The following is a 23,647-nucleotide window of genomic DNA, read 5'->3' on the forward strand; positions in this document are numbered from 1 at the left end:
TTTGATGCTGGCCTGAGAATTTTCGGGTTTTGCATCTTTTGCAGCGATTTTTGTGTGAGCATATCAGTGAACACCCCTGACCACTCGGTGAGTTTCACGTCTTTGTAAACGAAAGTTTAATGCATTTTAGAAAGGATTGTTCCTGTGCACCTATACAGCCATTATAGAGGTGGGAGGGGATACAATAAACACCCGAGGATTCTCGTGCCAGCATCATATGTCCAAATTTTAGTCGAAACCGATTTCATCATAAACAATCTGAAAACAGGGCTTTAAGTGTAAAATACCAAACTTGTCCTTTAAGGATGGAGACATTTCAAAGTCAGAGGATCCCTGGTTTATCATTATAAGCTTGGAAAAGCAAAGACATTTACAAAGATATTTATTGCTTTTAGATCAGACTATTTGCTTATAGACCCTCAAAAAATAAAAAGGTACAAAAGCTGTCACGGGGACAGTACCCTTTAAAAAAGTTCATATACTAAAAGGTCCCAGTATGCAATCTTTAGGAACAACATTTAATGGGTACCACCCCAGTGACAGCTTTTGCACTTTTTCTGAGAGTGTATAGATTACTAATGGCTTCATATTTATATTATATATATGGTATATATACATTATATATTTTATTATCATTATTTGAAGCAGTAACAAGTCTGGCACTGTTGGTACCAGCTGGTGAGAACTGCTACCAGTTTATAAATGTTATGGCATGGAAGCAGAAAGCAAACACATTCAAACACAAATTAAAAAGAACAGCCAAGAACACAAGATTTTTTTATTTTTTTGACTCCATGTTTGGGGCCCAGGAAAATAAATACATTTTTCGTTTCTTTCATTGAAAAACTATTTACACAGTAGGAAGCACAAGAATCATATAAAAGTGTGTACATGTGAGCATGTTTATGTGTGCATACATTTGTTTGTGTTTGTGTATGCATTGCCATTGTGTGTGTAAATTACTATTATTTTTATTTAGCTATGGATGAATATAACAGACAATTACATAAAATTGATCCAAATGTATTTATTTATATGTATTAATTGACTATATTTGCATTGTTGTTATATTTAATGATATCTTTATTGCATGTTCTATTATAAGTATTGTGTCTGTCATATTAATCCATACTTTTCATAATCAAATTATTAATTTGCAAATTCCAGAGAGCCAATGCTAAAACAGTCCAGAAATTGGCCCGTTGCCTGAGAAGCGGGGATTTTTTTTAGTCCAGTTGTTTGTAAATAAAGAGCAGTCAGATGTGGGACAATGTGTGTTTTACTGAATGTATTTGTGAGGGAGAATATGTTTGTGTGTATTTGTATGAAAGGACTTTAGTGGCATCCGCACGCTCTGACCACCATATTGCGATATTTCTTCAGGATGACATTGGAGCTGTCATCAAAATACAGGACGGAGATGGCGTGGAGTTGTGTGGGGGCACAACAAGGTTTTGGAACTGTCTCTGGATTGATGAAGTGAACCTGTGAAAAATGCAATAGAAAGAATCACAAAGTACCCTTTCAAAAAGTACACCTTTACATTTGAAGAATTCATGGTAGTGCCTCTGAGATACATATTGGTACCAAATGTATCAATATCTGGAGGGGGGTGTTTCTGCGATATTTTTATTTATGAAAATAAATTATGAACAACAAGCTTATATTGATTATTAAGGGTATTAAGCTATTTCTTGTAACTGTTGAAATAAAATATGTATAGAAAAGTAACCAGTTCAACTCGCACCCGCCCTGAGTGAGATTCGAACCGCTCTGGTCTGGCATGAGAGTTGGACGCGCCAGAGCACTTCTTGATGTTTAGAAGTGAGGTTTTGCTTTTACTGCCCAGTTCTCACTGACTAGCTGGCCTCAGTTACAGAAACTTAATAAAACATTTATTCAACCTGAACTGTACATGCCAGAATGCATTTTTTCTTTATGCTTTGCGCCAGAGTCGTATAAAAATAGAGTTACGACACTTACGTAGACGACCGTTGTAAGAATGGAATGCGGAAGTAACAGCGTGTCATGTAGTGACCGGTAGTGACGCATAGTTCCAAACGCAGCACTGAAGCCCATTCATTTCAATGACACCTGCTGGTAAATCGATGAAATTACCGTTTCTCTTTACATTTTCAGACATTTTATGAATATAGTCAACAGTGATATTTTATGATCTCTGCTGTAGGTAATGATTATCGTTAATAATAACTAGAATTTTTTTTATATTTTAATGAGTTGTGTATAATGTGTTTTTAATGGTTTAATATTTTATTACTGGTGGCCATCTACTTTATACTTATCTTTTTTTATATATTACAAGTAACACTAGGGGGCAACAGCGACAAGCTAATGCCTTATAAGAAAGTCACACTGCTTCACAATGCTGCTATGTGTTTCATTGTGTTTGGTAAGTAATACGAGTGATGTATCCTCGAAAATCATGTATAATTATATTAACATTTAATGTCTACTATAAATACAATTAAATATGAATTTAGTGTGTTTCTGTTATGCTTCACTGTTACAAATAACCGCGTTGGCGATCTTTTTTGTGATTTTAATATAGTAAAAGTGTAGGAATTATGTTTTTAGCAGATTGATAGCAATTTATACAGCCATATTTTTGCTATAAAAATAAAAGATAAACTGTGTTGCTGTAGTTGGTATAGATAACCACAGTTATCTTTGGGTCATCATTAACTGTTTATCTTTATTAACTGATTTACTGTATTTCCATCACTCCCTAGTAAAAAAAAACGTTATAAACATAGTAAGTATAGTGATCAATTCACATTACACGTTAATATTTACCTAAAATAGCTGAAAACCTATGCAAACAGATTGACAGCCTTGCTTGGTTTGGAACTGTAGAACGTTACATGAATCACGTGACCGCGCGGCGGCGAGATCAAAGCGTTTCGTAACTCTGTTTTTATACGACTCTGTTTTGCGCCAGACATGCAAAATCCGGTTGTAATCATAATATTTAATAGAAAAAAATGCAGTGTACAACGTACTCTCAATATAACAATACATAGGCTACATATGCCTACTTAAGCCGCCTTTCCAATACACACGACTTAAAGACACGATTGTCAGACTTTGCCACCTAGTGGCAGTCGTATTTAAGTTTCAGTTTAATTGTAACATGGAAGAGAATCTCATTCCAGCGCAAGAGGCTTCATTATAATATTTAACATAGTAACTTAAATAAATGAACGCAAATGAATGAAACAATAAACAGCTCTGCATATATACATTTGGAAAATCTGGGCATGGATTAATAAAGGAACATGACACAACCTAGACATGCTGTCACCTATTGTCACAGGAGCAGAAGCGCTGACAGTAATACTCCATCTTGATTTTACTGTAGTTTGCACTATTGCGTGGCAGTGTTTTACCTAAAATTATCTTTATTTTAGGCCGTATATATGGCTGTTTGATGACCATTAATTATGGCGGATACATTTTGTCCATTTGTTCATCAAAGGCAGGGATATAAAGACCAGAGGGAGAAATAACCCAACCGTAACCACAACCCCCCCCCCCCCCCCGTAATTTGGACCCTGCATATCTGTAACTAAATGGTACATATTAGGACCTGTATGAAAGGTACTGCATTTGTCTGACAGTGTAGTTTTGTCTCACAATTTCTTGTTTGTTTACTTGTATGCATTCGATATTGTTTTGTCTCACAATTTCTTGTTTGTTTACTTGTATGCATTCGATATTCTATTTAATATTTGCATTCCCTAGGAATTGAAGACCTTGACCCATGTGTTGCTAGCAACATGCTTCAGTTATGTAGGCTATAGTTCTTATATTCAGTGAAATAAAACAAAATAAGGATAAAAAATAAATCTATCTTCTATAACAACTACAGTGAGGAAAATAAGTATTTGAACACACTGCTATTTTGCAAGTTCTCCCACTTAGAAATTGTGGAAGGGTCTGAAATTGTCATCGTAGGTGCGTGTCCACTGTGAGAGACATAATCTAAAAATAAAATACAGAAATCACAATGTATGATTTTTAACTATTTATTTGTATGATACAGCTGCAAATAAGAATTTGAACACCTGTCTATCAGCTAGAATTCTCACCCTCAAAGACCTGCTAGTCTGCCTTTAAAATGTCCACCTTCACTCCATTTATTATCCTAAATTAGATGAGGATGTGGCTGCATAAAGACACCTGTCCACCCCATACAATCAGTTAGAATCCAACTACTAACTTGGCCAAGACCAAAGAGCTGTCCAAAGACACTAGAGACAAAATCGTACACCTCCACAAGGCTGGAAAGGGCTATGGGGAAATTGACAAGCAGCTTTGTGAAAAAAGGTCCATTGTTGGAGCAATCATTAGAAAATGGAAGAAGCTAAACATGACTGTCAATCTCCCTCGGACTGGGGTTCCATGCAAGATATCACCTCGTGACGTCTCAATGATCCTAAGAAAGGTGAGAAATCAGCTCAGAACTACACGGGAGGAGCTGGTCAATGACCTGAACAGAGCTGGGACCACCGTTTCCAAGGTTACTGGTGTTAATACACTAAGACGTCATGGTTTGAAATGATGCATGGCAATGAAGATTCCCCTGCTTAAACCAGCACATGTCCAGGCCCATCTTAAGTTTGCCAATGACCATTTGGATGATCCAGAGGAGTCACGGGAGAAAGTCATGTGGTCAGATGAGACCAAAATAGAACTTTTCAGCTAAACGTGTTGGGAGGAAGAAGAATGATGAGTACCATCCCAAGAACACCATCCCTACTGTGAAGCATAGGGGTGGTAGCATCATGCTTTGGGGGTGTTTTTCTGCACATGGGACAGGGCGACTGCACTGTATTAAGGAGAGGATGACCGGGGCCATGTATTGTGAGATTTTGGGGAACAACCTCCTTCCCTCAGTTAGAGCATTGAAGATGGGTCGAGGCTGGGTCTTCCAACATGACAATGACCCGAAGCACACAGCCAGGATAACCAAGGAGTGGCTCTGTAAGAAGCATATCAAGGTTCTGGTGTGGCCTAGCCAGTCTCCAGACCTAAACCCAATAGAGAATCTTTGGAGGGAGCTCAAACTCTGTGACAGGCCAGAAACCTGACTGATCTAGAGAAGATCTGTGTGGAGGAGTGGGCCAAAATCCCTCCTGCAGTGTGTGCAAACCTGGTGAACAGAGCCGGCCCTAGACCTTTGGGGGCACTAAGCAAAATTTGGTCCGTTTTAAGTAAGGCCTAAAGAAAAGCAACGACTACCTTATGACTATACTGCACATTTTATATATACTATGTTATTTTTTTTTAAATGTGTCTATTAAATTATGTTTTAAATATTCTATGTATACTGTATGTTAATGATCTTTTTTACATTGCTGGTCCTGAGTACATATTTTGTTCTTATGTGGCAACTTGTAGCCTACAGAATGACAATAAAACCTTAGGGTGGTCCCGGACAGGGAATATCTTAAGACAGGACTCGGCCTTAGTTTAATTAGAAAACATAACTAATTTTAACAAAAATGCCTTACTAAAAACATTATTTCTGTGGATATTGAGGCAAAACAAAGGGCACTGGTGTATTTTAAGATATGTCAGTGCAAGCTTTTTTCAGTTTGGACAGCTCTTAGCCTACTTTTATTTTAGTCTAGGTCTAGTTTAATTCCTGTCAGGGAAACTGCCCCCTTGAGTTCTTGATTTCAGTTCCATGTTTGATGTCTAACAGGAAAAATATGATGCCACTGACTGAACTGAATGGCAGTGCAGTGCAACAAATACACACGGATGAACTTGCTGAATAAAAAGACTGATAAAGTCATTTTCACTGACCATTAAAGAAACATTTTTAATTGACAGCAGAGTTTAAGAGGCACATAGGTTTGTGAATAATAACAATTAACTTGCAAATAATATTAATAATTGAAGATTAACAATTAACATTGCATTCATAACATTAATCTAACAAAGCTGGCTACTGTATGTCATATGCATTGCTATAGTTTACACTGTAACAAATTTCTGTAATTTCTACAGCTAAATTTTACAGTTACTTCTTGTTCTGTCATTTTACAAAGTTTAGCTGTACATTGCAATGCATTGTGGGTCAAAAAACTATTACAGAAGTTGACAGCTTTTCCCCCACAATAATTTACAGGTATATTTGCGCTTGCCTGTAAATGATGCAGTATTACAGTTATTCACTGTTGAATGTGTTGCACGAGGCAGCTTGACGCCATTTTATGTCGGATTGCAGAGGAGCAGGGACATTGCCACGCCACTCATCCACAATATGTAAGTATACTATTATAAATAGCTATTATAATTGTTAATGTTGGTTGAAATAAAGTTTACCGTGTATCAGTCAAGCCCCACAATAAAATTAATAAAGAAATTTTGAGCAAGCAATCGCAGGTGAAGCAGTTTAGTGGTTAAAATAAAGTAAATGGTATAACTTTAATGTTAACCCATTTTCATATTTATATTGGACTTCAATGTATGTGCGTTAACGTCACTCAGGCATGCAAGCAGGGTGCGTGCATGCGCGTATGTGCACGTCCACATTGATGCATAGGTCTTATACATGCATACATATATTTTTAACAAACGTGCGTGTTCATAGGCGCCAAATTCTTTCTCCGCCTGTGGCAGCGTCAAGCAATGCTTAGCAACGAAAGAAGCTCTGAAGCGCCCACACGATTTGAAGAGGAGAAAAGCGGCGCGGTCACGTTTTCCGCGTAGTTTTAGACGCGGCATGTGAAGTAAATGTAAAGCAACTGTGCGTATATGCTTGGCCATTTTGGTGGCTTCTCGAGCCGAGCCCCGGAGCACCCAGGGGATCGGCACATATCTGTGTGTTTATTGTAGCACTTCAACTCATAAAACAACAAGTGAGAAACCTTTTTGGGGTTATAATGTTTCCACCTGCGCTGAAAACGCGTTCTGATGGTGTACTGGCAGCGCAGATTGATACTTTTTCGCAACGTTGAATGAGAGAGAACGGCCGTTTCTCAACCGAAGGCTTCAGCCTCCGGAGGTCGCATATGCAGGCTGTATGTCATCAAGCCTGGTTTATTATTTTCATACATTTGCAAGTCATAAGCATATTACAACAATGTATGATCAACAAAGAATAATAGTCAAGCTTTCAAAAATGATATTGGTATGAAAAATTACTGTACATTTGAACCTATTTTTCTTTGTCTTTTAGGTGTTGGCAACAGCTACTGTTGACTACAGTTTCCTGACTCTAATCGTCTTAGGTAGTCTATTTTTTGTAATGAGTTGTAAAGCATTGCAAAAGGACACAAATTACTTTAATGTGGATATGTTTATGTGGAAAGCAACAGATTTTTTGCATGTAAACCATTTGTTTATGCTTAGGTGAATCAGCGTTTGAATGCTGAGCATTGGGTGGTTGTGCCTCCACATCCCAACTTTGTGGCTGGAATGGCAGCTTTGTTTTCTATCTACTACAACTTCAATCTGGTGTACCAGGAGCAAGTGCACACTGGAGTTCATTCAAAGGTAACTATGTGCTTGAAGTACAATTCGGTTTATCATTATTTTGTAAAGTGTGCTATTATGAGTAACAGAGATTTTATTTTGCTTTAAATGTGCTTACAGGAAATCCCTTTAACATGATTTTTTAGTTGATAAATTGTGTTAAGTTAGCAGTTATTTACCCAAATGCTTTATATCATTGCAGAACCAATTCATTGTAACATTCAAACATTGACAATAAAGATTTATTTGATTATATATTTTGAAAAGTAGTTCTGCATTGGGGTAACTGAGCATTTAGGTAAATAAACTGCAAACTTGCTTTGTTTTTTTAATGGCATTCACAAGAAATCCCAGATGAACGTTCATTTTACAGTTATGCATATGCCCACCCAGCCCTCACCCTCCCCACTATGGCAGTGATGCTCAAGGCAAACACACAAAAAAGGATCTGTATGCATACACTGAAAAAAATTATTAATTGAATTTAATCATTTTTTTAAGGTTAGTGGTTGCAATCAATTTATTTAAGCTAAATTTAAACAAAAAAATTATATTTTATGTTACTTTACTAATCTTTTTTGTTTAAATGTAGCTTAAATAAATTGATTGCAACCACTTACCTTAAAAAATTATTAAATTCAATGAATCATTTTTTTCAGTGTATACTGTATACACACACCCACATACATATACTGATACATAAACATATATTACAAACCTACCTAGATGTTTTTTTAAAAAAGATTTGCATGACCTTTGACGATCATTCATTTATTCATGGTTTCATTGGGGTATGAATGAGACTTTGTTATGAAAACCATAGGATTCGGAGTCATAGGATTAGTTCTTTTGGAGTTTTTTTCACAAGGCTGTAGGCCTACATGTTATCAACTGTAGTGATGTAGTTGCATGGACATAGCCCTGTACTATGAGTCCTTTAATTGTAGATCTTTGGATGGACCAGCCCAACAGCAGCAAACTTAGACAACCAAAGAACATTTTACCAAAGACATGTCTTGTGTTCCTCAACAGAATACATTTATTTTCCTGCTTTAGGGTGCCCTCTGACCACTCCCTACATTGGAACAATTTTGTCCATTACAGACTGACAGTATAACTACGTAGTGGAGCCTCGTATCTACGTATCTAGAATGTTTTTCAAGTCTGAAAGCACGATAAAGTCGCTTAATACACTTAATATGGTGTATTATGTTATGAATACTAAAATGTTATATTGTTGTGGTTTGTTTTATGTTTTGTTGTCCTTTGAAGCAGGGGATAGTCGGGAAATTTTCAACCAGAGGAGCTGCTGCTTGAGGTTATGTTAATGCAACTAACCTAACCATAGCTCATGCAATTTTGTGAAAAGAAATCCAAATCATCCCTTCAACTGTTATGACCCTATATTTCACTATAGTCATTGCATTGCAGAGCCACTTCCTGGTTTAGCTTGCCTGGACAGCACAACTGAAATTAAATTAATAATAATTACCCGAATTTTTCTGTTGCAGTTTTTCTGCACTTAAGCTGAAAAGGGCAAATCAGCTTGATTTGCACAGCCTGATGTATTTTGCACTCTCTTGTAGTTAAGGCACTTTTTCATAAAATTTATTTTCATGTGATTTTGTGATTTCAGATGCTTCATTGGACTGAACCCCTCCAGTGGGACCAAGACAGCAAAGGTTGTTAGCCAAAAAAGAGGGAAGGTACAGAAGAAAATGAAGAACTGCATTAACCCTCACGTCTCCTCTCTACTTAAGCGGCTGATAGATTTTGAATGGCTTCAATTGTAAGTCTCAAGCGACTTCCTCACAATATGAATGGACATTGTTCTAAATGTTTTCTGAATTTCACTGAATGTTAAGAAAATAAATAGAATATGCTGTTGAGAAAAAGACATTCTGAAAATGTACAGTATTGTAACATTGTATTTGTTTTAATAATAAAATTTCATGATTTTGCATCTTGGACTATGGTTTTATTTAACAGTTGAAGAGAATCTTATCCAAAGATGTTTGGATTTAAAGCAAGCCTGGTCTTATTTAAAACACTTTACAATAGGCATCAGCAAAGATGCGAATGTAAAGAACTATTTATTTTTCACAACAACACAATGTATTGTAAAATATTTGAGTTGGCAGCAAAAAGATGTAATTATTTCAAAACACATTATGTTGTTGTAAAAAAGATTCTACAATAACATATTGTATTGTGAGGAATTTACAGATATTACCTGGCAACTCTAGTTGCCAGGTAATATCTGTAATTTGAAAAGAAAACAAGATAATGTTGTAAACTAAATTACAATAAAGTAGTGTTTTAATATAAAAACCTAATACTTTGCTGTAATTTATGTACAACATTAACCTGTAAACGAAATCCAGTATTATACTGTAATTCATTTTTACAGTTATTAAAAGCAAATTCACAAAACTTTACAAGATTTTACTGGCAACTTTTTTGCCAGGTACTTACTGTAAAATCTACAGGCAAATTCGTTACAGTGTAAATATTAAACACTGAACAGTGACATTATACACTTTTGCAAAGGCTAGCAGGTGGTTTAACAACGGTGCGCTGTCTGGACATGTTACCACGCATATGAGCATGAGTTTGTTTACTCTTACACATAAAACACTTTAAATTCAGACGTTTAACAATATAATTACACTAATGACATAAATATGTAGAAATGACAATGGCATACGTGAAATATAAGCGTAACAGAATAAATTTACCATGTTAAACCGTTTAAATATTAATTATTAAGCTTAATAAACCAATTCACGTTATGATGGCAAATATAAGAAAGAGAAGTCAAACAGAACACAGGTTTGGTCATTACCGAAGTCAAATAAGATCCACTTACTTCGCATTTATGCACAAACACACATAACATTAAAGAAATTGTCCTTAAAGCAACAGCAAAAGTTCGCGTCTGTATCACCGATCCGGCTCAACTCAACTTTGCGTTCTGTGGGCGGGATGCTCGCCTGCACATAGATCGCGGGCACTGATTGGCTGCTGTGCTGGATGCTGTGTGTCAATCAATCTCGGCAAGAAAGCGATCTTATTAGCGAACTTTCATAATAACTATAATAACAAGTAACAGCCTTTTTAACATTGCCATAATAATAAATAATTAATATTTATATTTATTTTATGTAACTTTTGATGAATGATTTTTTTCAACCACTAGCTAAGTGACTTTAGGGGGCCCTCTGCTGGCCACGAGGCCCTTTGCAATCGCAATGGTCGTTTAGTGGCTGGGCCGGCTCTGCTGGTGAAAAACTACAGGAAATGTTTGAACTCTGTAATTGCAAACAAAAGCTACTGTACCAAATATTAACATTGATTTTCTCAGGTGTTCGGATGCTTGTTTGCAGCTGTATCATACGGATGAATGGTTAAAGGATCATACATTGTGATTTCTGGATTTTTTTTGTATTGTGTCTCTCACGGTGGACATGCACCTACGATGACAATTTCAGACTCCACCATGATTTCTAAGTGGGAGAACTTGCAAAATAGCAGGGTGTTCAAATACTTATTTTCCTCACTGTATATCTCTCCAAGAGAAATAATCACAGAATGCAACAAACATGCGATACAAATTGTGACCTGAGGCTCTTGTGTGCCTCATATGAGAAGCATTATTGGTGTGGAACGGATTCACCGCAAGTTCACCGTTCAAAATAATTTATTAGGTTTCCTTATGCAACCTTATTACTTTCCAGTAAGGATGCTGCCTGTGTAGCAAGCACACAAAGTGCAGCTCAACTATAAAACTTGTCATAGATTTGATTTGAACGCACATACTGAATGCATAGTGAATTATAATGTCTTTGACAACCCAGCTAAAGTAAATGTATAGTATAAATGTTATAAAATTAGTGATGGTAGGCTTACCAGCGTCTGTACAATAGCATGATTTGTGGCATTCATGTAAGAATTGAGCGGAAAGGCACATTCACCCATACAGTAATATGCAGCATAACCTTCAGGAGCTATAATCCAATCCTAAAAGAGGAACAAAACACAAAATCTGTTAGCTTGTCAGAACACTAGAGCTGAAAATCAACACCCATTCGTCATTCACCCATCCAGATGGTCTTAATTTTCATGATGCGTTCTGCACATTTGACCTACAGTAACTCAAAGATCACCCCGACCGCGTGCAAAAGACCACAAGAACCCATAATCCTGCGCAGCAGCATGTGTACGATGTCATGATTCAAAAGGCAATTTCTGGAAAATATAAACCTGCGTGGTACAGCTAGGGTCTCGGTGACCTCGCCTGCTGTTCTGAGCAAGTGTTTATGTGCTATGTTCCAGTAGGAGATGCATATATGCTGCTTGTGTCATTGCTATGGATGTGTAAACAGAAACTGCGCTCTTATATGTCCGCTTACGCTCTGGCTCAGTCGGCCGAAGCCAAGGCAGAGCTTCGTAAAACAGTTTGAGTCGTAAACAAAGAAAAAGATGAAGTACTGCTGAGAGAGAACGAAAGGGCTGTTAAAGGAATAGTTCACCCCAAAATGAAAATCAGCCCATATTTTACTCACCCTTAAGCCATTGAAGGTGTATATGACTTCTCTTTCAGCCAAACACAGTTGCAGTTGGAAATTAAATCATATCTTGGCTCTTTTAAGCTTTATAATGGCATTGGATGGTGCCCCATGGTGAAAGCATCCATCCATTAAAATGTAATCCATACGGTTACTAAATATCCTGTGAGGTGAAGCGATGGGTTTTTGTAAGGATACATTTATATTTCAAACTTTATAAACTACAGCCATACACCTGTTCACAAAAGAGTTGAGGTCAGCTTAATGGATGACCTCTGACCCATCGTTTTACCTCAGAAGGCATTTAAAGGGGTCATATTATGATACTTTTTTAAAGATGTAAAATAAGTCTTTGGTGTCCCAAGAGTGCAAATGTAAAGTTTTAACTCAATATACCACACAGATAATTTATTATAACATGTTAAAATTGCCACTTTGTAGGTGCATGCCGTTTTTGGGTGTGTCCTTTTAATTACAAATGAGCTGATGAAATGCAAACACTGATCGCCATAATGGTGGTTTGTTGAAACTCAATTGTGCTATACATTTTTGTTCTTTGTCTCTCTACACTTAATGGTTGTATAGTGCAGATTAATTGTAATTTAATGTAATTAGACTTGATACCTACGTCACAAAACAGGTAAAAAATCTGATTGACCTAATTGACCTACATTCTTCCAGAGAATGGTTTACCAAAACTAAGTTACTGGGTTTTCTTTTTCACATTTTCTAGGTTGATACTAGCACTGGGGACCCAATTATAGCACTTAAACATGGTAAAATCAGATTTTCACGCTACAATGCCTTTAATAATAACTGTATGCATTAGTTTTTGATTGATGGATGCTCTTTTTGGAACTTTTAAAATGGGGCACTATCCAATGCCATTATAAAGCTAAAAAGAGCCAGGATATTATTTAAAATATAACTCCAAGCTGTGTTTGGCTGCAAGAAAATGCAATGGAAGTCATTTACACCTAGGTTCACTTGAGAGTGAGTAAAATACAGGCTAATTTTTATTTTGGGATGAACTATTACCCCCAAACCTGTATGAATTTCTTTTTTCTGATGAACACAAAAGAAGATATTTTGAGAAATGATGGTAAACACACAACAGATAGTGACCATAGACTTATATAGTAGGAATAAAAAAATATGATGGAATTTAATGGGTACTGTGAACTTTGTGCTTACCATCATTTATCAAAATATTTTCTTCCTCATTTATCACAAAACTTATACACAAAAAATATGTTTTTCTACTATAGAAGTCAATGGTGACTATCTGCTGTGTGTTTACCATCATTTCTTAAAATATCTAATGTTGTGTTAATCAGAAAAAAAGAAATACAGAATACAGGTCTAGAACAACATGAGGATGAGAAAATGATAACAGAATTTTCATTTTAAAGTGAACTATCCCTTTAAAGAATAAAGGGTGCAGTTTAAGAAAATTACTGGAAAAAACAGTTCATACCAGTTTGAGGTGGCCAAGCTTTGATATTATGATGCACTGTTAATACTTTATTTATTACTTGTTACTAGGTGGAAACCTTTAGGTATACAGTAAGTGCCACTAATGGCAAAGGCGGCAATAAAAGCAAGTGAGAGTAATATTAAATATATTCACTTGTTCATTATGCAATTAAACCTCATATCCAATAGTTTGTTAGCCTTGTAGTTTGGCTTATATTGGTTAAACAGAGCATCTTAGCAAGAAAACTGAAGGGTAAGAGAGAGTGGAACATCGCACCTGCCATCCAAGGTCCCGAAAGCTGACGTACAACTCGTGTTTCTTACAAGCTTGCTTTTGATCGGCACTGTTGTTCTCTAGAGAGAGAGAGAGAGAGAGGGGGAGAGAGAGAGAGAGAGAGAGAGAGAGAGACAGGGAGAGAGAGAGAGAGAGAGAGAGAGAGAGAGAGGGAGAGAGAGAGAGAGAGAGAGGATTGTTGTAAAATGCTGCGAGACAAACACAAGGAATGGGTCACTGAAGCTGCCGGGTGTCCCTGTGACCTTCATACCAATGCAATGCACTGAATCAAATTGATTTAATATCCATTTAACACTGTAATGCTATTACTGTGAAAATTAACCTGCAGAGAATTCGACAGTAATAGGAAACACATGAAGGCACACAAACTCTGACTCACAGATATTTTATCCCAATAATGGCACTCCTTTGCCTTAAAGGAACAGATCACCAATAAAATAAAAATGGTTGTCATGATCCTGTCAGCCCTCTGTGTTTTTGTGTGTTTCATGTGACAGGGTCATGGCAGCCCTCACTGTTGTCTTGTTTTGTGTGGAGAGTCACGTGGCCTGTGTTCATAGGTGTGTTCGACTTCATGCGGCGCTGCAGTGCATGTCGGTTAGGCACGTGACTGTGCCGTATGGTTTTAAAGTAACGCGAGAGTGTTTTGAGAGTAGCCGGCTGACACAGCCCGAGCAGCCTCTCCAGAGCAGCTGCACGGAGTTGTGGTGACGACTCAGCTCTTCGTGATTGGTCGCCTCACTGATGACAACGATCACGTGCGTTTCAAGTTTAATCCAAACTTCAGTTCCACTAATAAACATTATAAATTCATGTTTTTATAACAGGTAAAACACGTTAATATGCATGCATATGTTATATTGTATATTGTGTAATAAAATTAAAATTAAAATGAAAATACCAAACTCTATTGGCATTGTAATAATATACATTTGTTTCCCCTTATTTTCAGGCATACAGTATAAACAGCAATTCAAATATTAGATATAAAATGTTTCTGTTGCAACTTTTAATTAAAAGGTTTGTTTTTAAAGCAACACTAAAGAGTTTTTTTTTCGTAAAATAACTTTTCCAAAAAAGTTTCAGTCGAAACAGGGTGAACGGCACTTTCACATTCGCTTTGCAGCCCTCAATCGGCCAAAACTGTAGTTCAAGTGAAAACTGAAAAAGTGAAAAACTTGCTTTACAACAGACCTACAATCCAATCAGAGCCAGCTATGCTGCAGTATTTACGACAGTGGTAATGGACAATTACGCTTCTAACCTGTAGGGGGAGCAGAGGGCAAAAACTCTTTAGTGTTGCTTTAACAAATTCACCATCTAATTCACTTCATTTGCGATAAAAAAATGAAACACGGCACATACGTCACTACGGCAAGCAGCAGGTGTCCGGTTTTACGGCTTTGTCTTCAGCTCCTCCTTCAACTGCAACTGAACTCAAACACACCTCATGTTTTGTGTACCATGTGCTCTCCTGTCTTAAGTCTTGACCACGCCCCCTCATTTTCTTTGTTAATTATTCATTATTAGTTTACGCCCTTCACCTGTGGCCCTGTCCCAAATGGCGTACTTCATGTGGACTTTCCGTCTTGTGGCCTTAAATTGTGAGTGCTCACATATTAGTCTACAAGTCCATAGGGTGTCCATCTGTCATTTTTACACTCCGAAGTCTACACATTAGCACCCCCTTTGAACCTTGATGCGGTCTTCGGCGAAGCCTGCACTGCGCACTTTACCAACCCAGAAGTCCTTGCGAAAGAACAATCAGATCAATCAGACGACAGAAGGGAGGAGTTCACAATGATGGGTAACTTCTCTTCCTATTTCCGGCGTGACGCTCGAGTCTGTCCCAAAATACGGACTCCGATGCGCCCTCTTGGACTCACGTCAAGGGTCCCTAAGGTCTGCATGATGTCATCAAAGTGTGGACTCTGAGGAGATCCACAAGTATGGAGTGTGCCATTTGGGACAGGGCCTGTGTGTCCTCGTTCCCCAGTTTAGTTCTCCCATATTTAATGCCACTGTGTCTGATGTCTTGTGCCGGAACGTTGTGTGTCTTATGACGCTGTTGTATGAGTCTTGTCATGTTTTATCATGTTATGTTTAATTATTGTCAGTGTTTGCCCCTTCGAAGCTGTTTTTGTTACAAATTAAAAGTCTTTTGTTCAAGAGCTGTCCGCATTTGGGTTCTGTCCTCCCCTCACATGACAATTGTGTCCTTTTTTTACTCACCATGATGTCATTTGTATATTCAGATTTTTCTAACAGCATAGTAGTATCCTGCTCCTCCGACACCAAAATTCAAAAATGTCCTTGCATTTGTGTTCAAGTTCAAACACCAAGTTTGTTGTCGTGTGCAGAATGGAGATTTAAAGGCTGACAGGGTTTCCAGGATGATGGATGAATTTCACATTTGCTTAATGAGTAAATTTTCTCTTTTAACAGTTGGGTACCCTTTAAAGACAGCTTAGATGACTAACCCACTAACCCAAAATAACACAGTACTATGGAATTCTGGAGATGGATTTACCACAGTTTGAACTTTTTATGCTTTATATTTCCAATTTCATTGTTATTCCTATGCATTTGTCTTTTTGGTCCTGTCTTTACCTTCTCTACAGTCAATACCTTAAAGCACATACACACCTGCGATGTTGGCTACACGTAGTGCCTCCTGGCTTTTGGCATTTTTGGAGCGGTTGGGGTTGCGCTGCTTGTTGCCACCCTGTGCTGAGCGGATGCTGCGGATGTGGACCTCCGTAGCTTTGAAGAAGGCCACCATGAAGGGTTGTTTGCTCTGGGGGCCGTTTCGACCCACCAGCCCAGCCACCCATGGATTCACACTTTGGCCTGCGGGGGGAGACAGAGAGACGTTTGCGTCATTGTACTGTACTTTAAACGCCACAGACACGGTGCATTTAGCGTATGGTACGAACCATCAAACATTTCTTCATAGAACTGAACGTGAAGAAAAACATGGGAATTGTTTAATGGAAACGTTGACCAATCCCGCAGGAAGAACAGTCAAAGCACTTACAAGTTTTATGGGCCCCTTGAAAATCATTTTTCTCATCTATAGCGCAAGGCAGATTATTTGTGTTTCATTAAATCAGTTCTTTAAAGAGATTGTCAAAACACTCCTAAATATAATTCAACGGGCCCTATTGCCTAATAAATTTGGTATCGAGTATTCAGTTTGTGTCCATTAGTGTCACTATTGTAAATGACGTGAATTGTGTAAAAGTGTGTGTCTGTTCTCCAAGAATATCAGGTTTGTTTTTCTTTAATCTCAAGGATGCTTTTCTGTGCCTTACTCAGATAATTCATTGGCTTACATCTTTAATACTTCCTGTCTAATTCTGGACTATTTTTCCTAACAAACTGTCTGAACGAGCTTTTATGTTTTCCTTACAAAGAGGAAGGAATGCTATCTCTGTCTTTGCACTGATGTAAAGCTGGGCTGCCTGTTGCCTACGGCGACAGAACAAGCATCCCACAAGCGTGTCTCGACAAGTGTTCGGTTCTCCGCAAGCCCCAAAATACACTGCATCTGTTTTCATTCTAACACTTAAACCTTTCAAATCTTGCACAATGTATACACAGACAGATAACATACTGTACCTGCCTGACTAGCTATGGTACAAAACACCTACAATTCTGCTTGATGCTCCTCATCATTAGATCATGAGACTTTAGCCTGGATTTTCCTTATATAAGGGAAGACACTATATACTCTATATACTAAATACTGGGTAATTTTAATCTATGCTTGGTAATATGGACAAACCCAACCGTTGGTTGAAACTGTACTGTAAGGTACAAAAGTTGTCCCTGGAACGGTACCTTTTGAAAAAGTGCTGAAGGTCTGGAGTTCATGGCAACTTTTTTGGCAAATGCCCACCCATGACGACGTTTGACCGACGTCAAACAACCAATCACAATTTGTTTCGTCTAGCATCAACAAGACAGTCATTGAAATAACCAGCCACAACCAAATAGCATCTATATAAACAACATTACTCACCATAGAACAACAGTGAACTTCATCAACAGCCACACCAATGAGATGCTCCCAGGAAAAAACATCTGTTTGAAGCATATCTCTCCACTTTACACCTACAAGCAATTCTGGAGAACCGAATACAAGACTAAATCGGCCAGCTGCGTTCTTACCGTCGGTACGGTCGGTTGTTTAATTTTTTCCCACATATGCATCTGATATCCCCTTCTCAGTTAGGTACTTTACTTAATCTTCCATAATCGATATAAGGGGGCACACAACTAGTACAATTGGATCTGCATGGAATCCTTCCAGCTGCTGAGAAAGGGTCGACCAGGCTTGGAAAATAATACTCCTCCCAAATTCCGTTGGCAAACAAGTCAAAATATCTCTTTTTGACTCCACTAACTCCCTCAAGCAAAACTCCTGGACGTCTTTTAAAGAGTCTATGTCTTGAACTTCACATATTTTTTGAGAATCCAAAGATTAGCTGATCATGATAACTGCTCATTATTACCCACATAAACACAATGAGCAGTTCATTTCTCTTTCTCGATCGAACATCAAAGCTTTGTTCCCGGAGGACCGAAAATAATCGCGACACTCGTGTCTCCTGGAAATCCGTTTACTTTAACAAATCAGAAGATGACATTCGACATTCCTGAAATGTTTCCAGTTAAGTGTGCCATACAGTATGCATCAGATGTTTAGCAAATATTCCTTGGGCAGGACGTCTGAGGTTGTGACTAGTGTTGTAGTCAAGACCACCTAAACTGAGACCAAGTCATGACCAAGACCAAGACAGACCAAGACATGACCAAGACTTTAAAGGGTCGAGACCAAGTCAAGACCAAGACCAGTACAAGTCAATGCATTAAAACACTTACGATAAAATGTGGAATATGAATATGATTAGGCACTTTTTGTCTGTGTGTGTGCGTGTACATGCATGTGTGTGTTTGTGTATGCCATCAAGTTGATAAAATAATCAGAGGCATTGCAGATATGTGGGAATTTATCTTTGTCTACAAGCAAATAAAAGTGAACAAACACTTAAGAGCTGAAATCAACTTAACCATTTATTCTGAACTGTCTTTCCATGGCTTGTCATCCACTTAACACAATGCAGGTGTTTTTAGTAATAAAATTAGAAAAATTGTCATTGGGAGAAACTTAAACAATGCTTAAACAATGCCAACAGCATATGCCAAACCTGAAAAAACTTTAAATTAATGGTAAAAAATAAATTTGTGATGTGCCATCAGTTGTGGTCTTAATTGGTCTTGAAATAAAATTCAGAGTCCTCTTTGTCTGAGACCGAGTAAAAATGTGTTTGTTTCCAAGATGAGACCAAGACCTTTAAAAAGTTGAGAACGGTCTCGAAAGTGTACGTTTTGAAAAGGTACACTGCAAAAATGACTTTCTTACTTAGTATTTTTGTCTTATTTTAAGTACTAATATCTAAAAATTCTTAATTCAAGATGAGGAAAAAAGTTTGCCAATGGGGAAGCATTTTTTTCTTAAATTATTTTATTAGGTAATTTTTTTTCATCAAGAAAATGCATCTTGATTTAAGAATTTTTAGATATTTGCACTTAAAATAATACAGAAATACTAAGTAAGAAAGAATTTTTTTGCAGTGCATCACCTCAGTCACAACTTTTCTAAGTTCTTTGTACCTTTATTCTAAGAGATAAACTTAGACAATGTCCATATTTGCCCTAAAAACTTATATTTTTGATTGTCTTGGTGCTGTCTTGGTCTTAACTGTCTTTGGTCTCAGCTTTGTCTTGGTCTCAAGCTCTCAAAGTCTTGGTGTTGTCTTGGTCTCAACACCCTCTGGTCTTGGTCTTGATTTCGCTCCACACTAATCATAAGTGCTAATGCTGTCTGTGTCACTGCAGTTTAGGAGAGATAATTTTTTTGTCTTCGATTTCTACACAGCAAATTATTGAGTGATAAAAACTTAGTGTTGGGCAGCCAGTGTTAAAATCTGGTGTTCAGTTACAAATATTTTATGCTTTAACACTTGTTTAGTGTTAATACACAGTGTTCTTTGTGGGTGTTAACATGGGTCAATCCCTGCCCTGTGTCTCAAACAGTTCCATAGCCCCCTAGGTCGTGATTCAGTAAACCATATAGCTTTAGATGCTATTTACACTTTATTATAATTAAACTGTGCAAAAGTACCAATTCTTTGCAATACGTGTAAATGGTAATGGATGCTATAAACACATATTGGAATACTGTTTGCACCTCAGTATTTTCCTCCACATTAACAGGATGCAAAAATAAAATAAAATGTGTAAATGATTATATTTATGATTAAACACGCTTTGGAAAACACTTGAATTTTTCTCTTTTATGTACTAAAGACAAGACACAGTGCTAGTACAGCATTAGGATTAAACAAAAGTATATTCAGCATTAAGATTAAACAAAGGAACTTAATATGAGTAAACGAAACAAATAATACATTCATGAGACCCGAGACTGCTGGTTAGATGAACCAAAAGCGAATTATATCTCATTTTTGACACTGTTATGACCTTAAGATATGTTTATGGTTTGGGGTGTGTTCGTTTCTTTTGTGTTCACAGCTATTAGTATTTTTCCCCTTATGTCTCAGTTACATGAGTGAGTAGCAGCAGATGTGCCTGATTAATTGAGTGAGTGGTGGCAGGTGTGCCCAATCAGAACTCAGTGCCTGGAGGATAAAAAGGCTTGGTCTTCAGTCTGCAAAAAGGATATCCGTGAGCAGACCACTTCCAACCAGTTAGCCCAGCAGAACAGAGACTTCCCAGTAACCAGTGGGTTGAATGTGCATTTAGGTCTTTTGTAAGTCCAGAATAGTGTCTGGTCTTTAATCTCTTTGGAGAGAGGACAATTCAATGTTGCTCATTTAACATTTAACTTTGCTTCTTCAATTATTTAGTTTGTTTATTGTTTTATTCTATTGGCTGTCTTCTTTTACCAATATTGTAATAAATACACTTTTCAGTGTTTGCACATGAATCTGACTTCCTGGTCTTTTTTAAATCCCGGACGAGCCCCCAACTTGTTACATTTCTCCCTATGGTAAGTCCAGGGGGAGGAAGAGCAACAATATTTAAAAAGATAAACCAGGGCAAAAAGAGACCAGGAAGTCAGATTCATGTGCAAACACTGAAAAGTGTATTTATTACAATATTGGTAAAAGAAGACAGCCAATAGAATAAAACAATAAACAAACTAAATAATTGAAGAAGCAAAGTTAAATGTTAAATGAGCAACATTGAATTGGATTTAAAGGAGACAGGAGATCAGATTTATTTGTGCCTAGTTGGTATTGAGTGATTGTAACATTTTGTCATTGTCCAGGGTTGTGAACACTTGTATACTTCCCTAGTTTAGGCTAGGGGTGTCCAGCTGAACTGAAATAGTTCTTCCTTCAGACATCATTTTTTGTTTTGCCTTTTTTATTTTCGGAGTAATCCTGGGTTGGGATTAAAATCCCTGGCGGGGGTAGGCATTTTGGGGTTTCGGACACCGAAGTTGTTGCCTTTAAAGTCGCCTCGAGCCCGGCACGCTCCAGAAGATAGACTAGGAAAAGAAGTGATAGGCAGGAACTGGGGAAGTTGTGGTGTTGCACAAAGCGCTGGATGGTGAGTACCCCTGGGTGTCTGGATGTTACATCCGTATCTGAATTAGGTTAATAGTAGTGTGGATAATAGCGGTGCTAGTGGCTGGCTAGCATGGCTGTCTTTAATAGGGAAGAGTTTGTAGCGAATCCTATGTTAGATCAGCTTGACTTGTGTCGAAAAGTTTAGTTTAGTTTAGTTTAGTTTATTTGTTAAACAGGGACAATGCACATTAAGGAACATAATTGTAAATGTGCCAGAATTAGCCCAAAGGGCTATTTTTCATCTGTAGCCCCCTGACAGAATATTAAAAAGTCACCCTAAAACAAAATACATAGCATTAATTACACATATACACATAAAAAAAAGAAAATAATAATATTAACAATAATAATAATAGAGAGAAAAAGAGGGGGGGGGGGGGGATTAAATTAAATGGCAACAGGAACAGGCAAACAAGACCAAAAAACAATTTACACCAGGACATCAAATTTGTCAAGAGTGTAAGACTAATGTCGACAGTGCTGATTTGTCAGTAACCAGTTTTTAAGATGAAACTGAAAAGAACCAAGGGTGTGTTTATTTCTAATTGTTATTGGGATGGAATTCCATTCCCTTGCAGCTTTAACTGAAAATACCGACTGACTGAATTTAGATTTTTTAAGAGGGATAATACAATCCCCTCTTTCCCCGCCCCTTGTAGATCGTAGAGAAGTTGTTCTAATATTAACAAACTGTTTAATTGGCGAGTTCAGGCTATGAATAGTCTTAAACAATAGACAAATATGTACATAATTAATCAAATTATTCCAGCTTAGTAAATTGTATTTTTTCAATATTAAGCAATGATGATACTGAACTGATTTCTTATCTAAAATATTTAGTGATTGTTTATACAAGGATTCCAGTGGTTTCAGAGTAGTTGTAGTAGCTTGCGACCAAGTAGTAAAACAATACGTAATATGTGACATTATCATAGAATGCACATACATTAAAGCGGCTTCAGATGACATATAATCACGAATAAATCTAAAATTTGATATACTAAATCTCACTCTATTACACACCTTTTTGACCTGAGCCTTAAAAGAAAGTTTGGAATCAATCACAACACCGAGATACTTATATTCAGGTACAACTTGAATTTTTTCCCCTGATATAAAAACATCTGGCACCTCACTCAAACTATTAGATTTGGTAAAGAACATACTCACTGTTTTAGAGATGTTTAACTGTAAACAGCATTGTTCTAGCCAGGCTGTGACATGAACCAGGGATTCTGTAAGTTCATTTGCAACTTGTGACACACTACGTCCATGTATATAAATAACAGTGTCGTCCGCATACATTTGAATATTAATGTTAGGACAGATGGATGGAAGATCATTAATATACAACGTAAATAATAAAGGACCCAAGATAGATCCTTGTGGAACACCAGTATCTATACTTAGCGGGGCTGACCTATAACCCTGTATACCAACATACTGTGTGCGACCCAACAAATAAGACTCAATCCATCTTAAAGTATGAGGAGAGAAATTAAAACCTAATAATTTAGATATAAGAATTCTATGATTTACCGTATCAAAGGCCTTCTTGAGATCAAGAAACACAGCCCCAACCCCTCCTGAGTCTAATAGAGACTTGACTTTTTCAGTGAGGTAGCAGTTAGCCATCTCTGTTGAATAGTTTGCTCTAAAGCCAAACTGCATTGGATGTAATGCACACAAATTAGAATTCAAATTAGAATTCAACTTGAATTAGAATTCAAGTTGATTTACATTTTGTTGCTAATCACTTTGGTATTTCTGTCAGCAATAATTTAGTGAAAAAGAAATGAAGGAGGCTGTGGTGAGTGGGTTAGTGCAGAAGGGAGTTCTTAGCTTGGGTGCAGGTGAGATCTCCTCAGAAGTCCAGGTAGAGGTAACATAAGTTAGAGCAGACTAAGATTGCCACGCCAACTTTTACTTTACCTCGTTTTGCACCGCATTCTGTAGAGTCCTCTTCCTCGTCACCAGATGATGCTCGACTGAAAGTCCGATTAGCTCGTTTACAGCTGGACAGGGAGGAGCGGGAGCGTGAGTTCCAGCTACGTAGAGAGTTAGAGTTGAAACGATTGGAGGCAGAAACAGCTGTTAACTCTTTCACCGCCAGCAATTTTCATGATTTTCACAAAAGT

At 37.4% G+C, this 23,647-nt stretch overlaps 2 protein-coding genes and 1 long non-coding RNA gene across 3 annotated transcripts in view; 1 reads left to right on the forward strand and 2 right to left on the reverse strand.

Moving 5' to 3' along the window:
• LOC129431122 (cation channel sperm-associated protein subunit gamma 1-like) overlaps window positions 1-23,647 on the reverse strand; it is a 325,761-nt gene that overhangs the window by 32,382 nt on the left and 269,732 nt on the right. The gene's annotated exons all lie outside the window — the stretch shown is intronic.
• Window positions 762-23,144, reverse strand: LOC141369363 (bone morphogenetic protein 7-like). The gene is made up of 6 exons (XM_073875682.1): window positions 23,049-23,144; window positions 16,782-16,803; window positions 16,492-16,695; window positions 13,828-13,904; window positions 11,416-11,526; window positions 762-1,485 (listed from the first exon to the last, which is right to left on the reverse strand). The coding sequence occupies exons 1-6, from the start codon at window positions 23,142-23,144 to the stop codon at window positions 1,336-1,338; spliced, it is 660 nt and encodes a 219-aa protein (XP_073731783.1). The 3' UTR covers window positions 762-1,335.
• LOC129426235 (uncharacterized) lies at window positions 6,861-9,547 on the forward strand. The gene is made up of 3 exons (XR_012373050.1): window positions 6,861-7,262; window positions 7,384-7,527; window positions 9,143-9,547. It is a non-coding gene; the product is annotated as an uncharacterized lncRNA (long non-coding RNA).

Source organism: Misgurnus anguillicaudatus, chromosome 13 (genome assembly GCF_027580225.2).
Source record: "Misgurnus anguillicaudatus chromosome 13, ASM2758022v2, whole genome shotgun sequence".
Classification (NCBI taxonomy): Eukaryota; Metazoa; Chordata; class Actinopteri; order Cypriniformes; family Cobitidae; genus Misgurnus; species Misgurnus anguillicaudatus.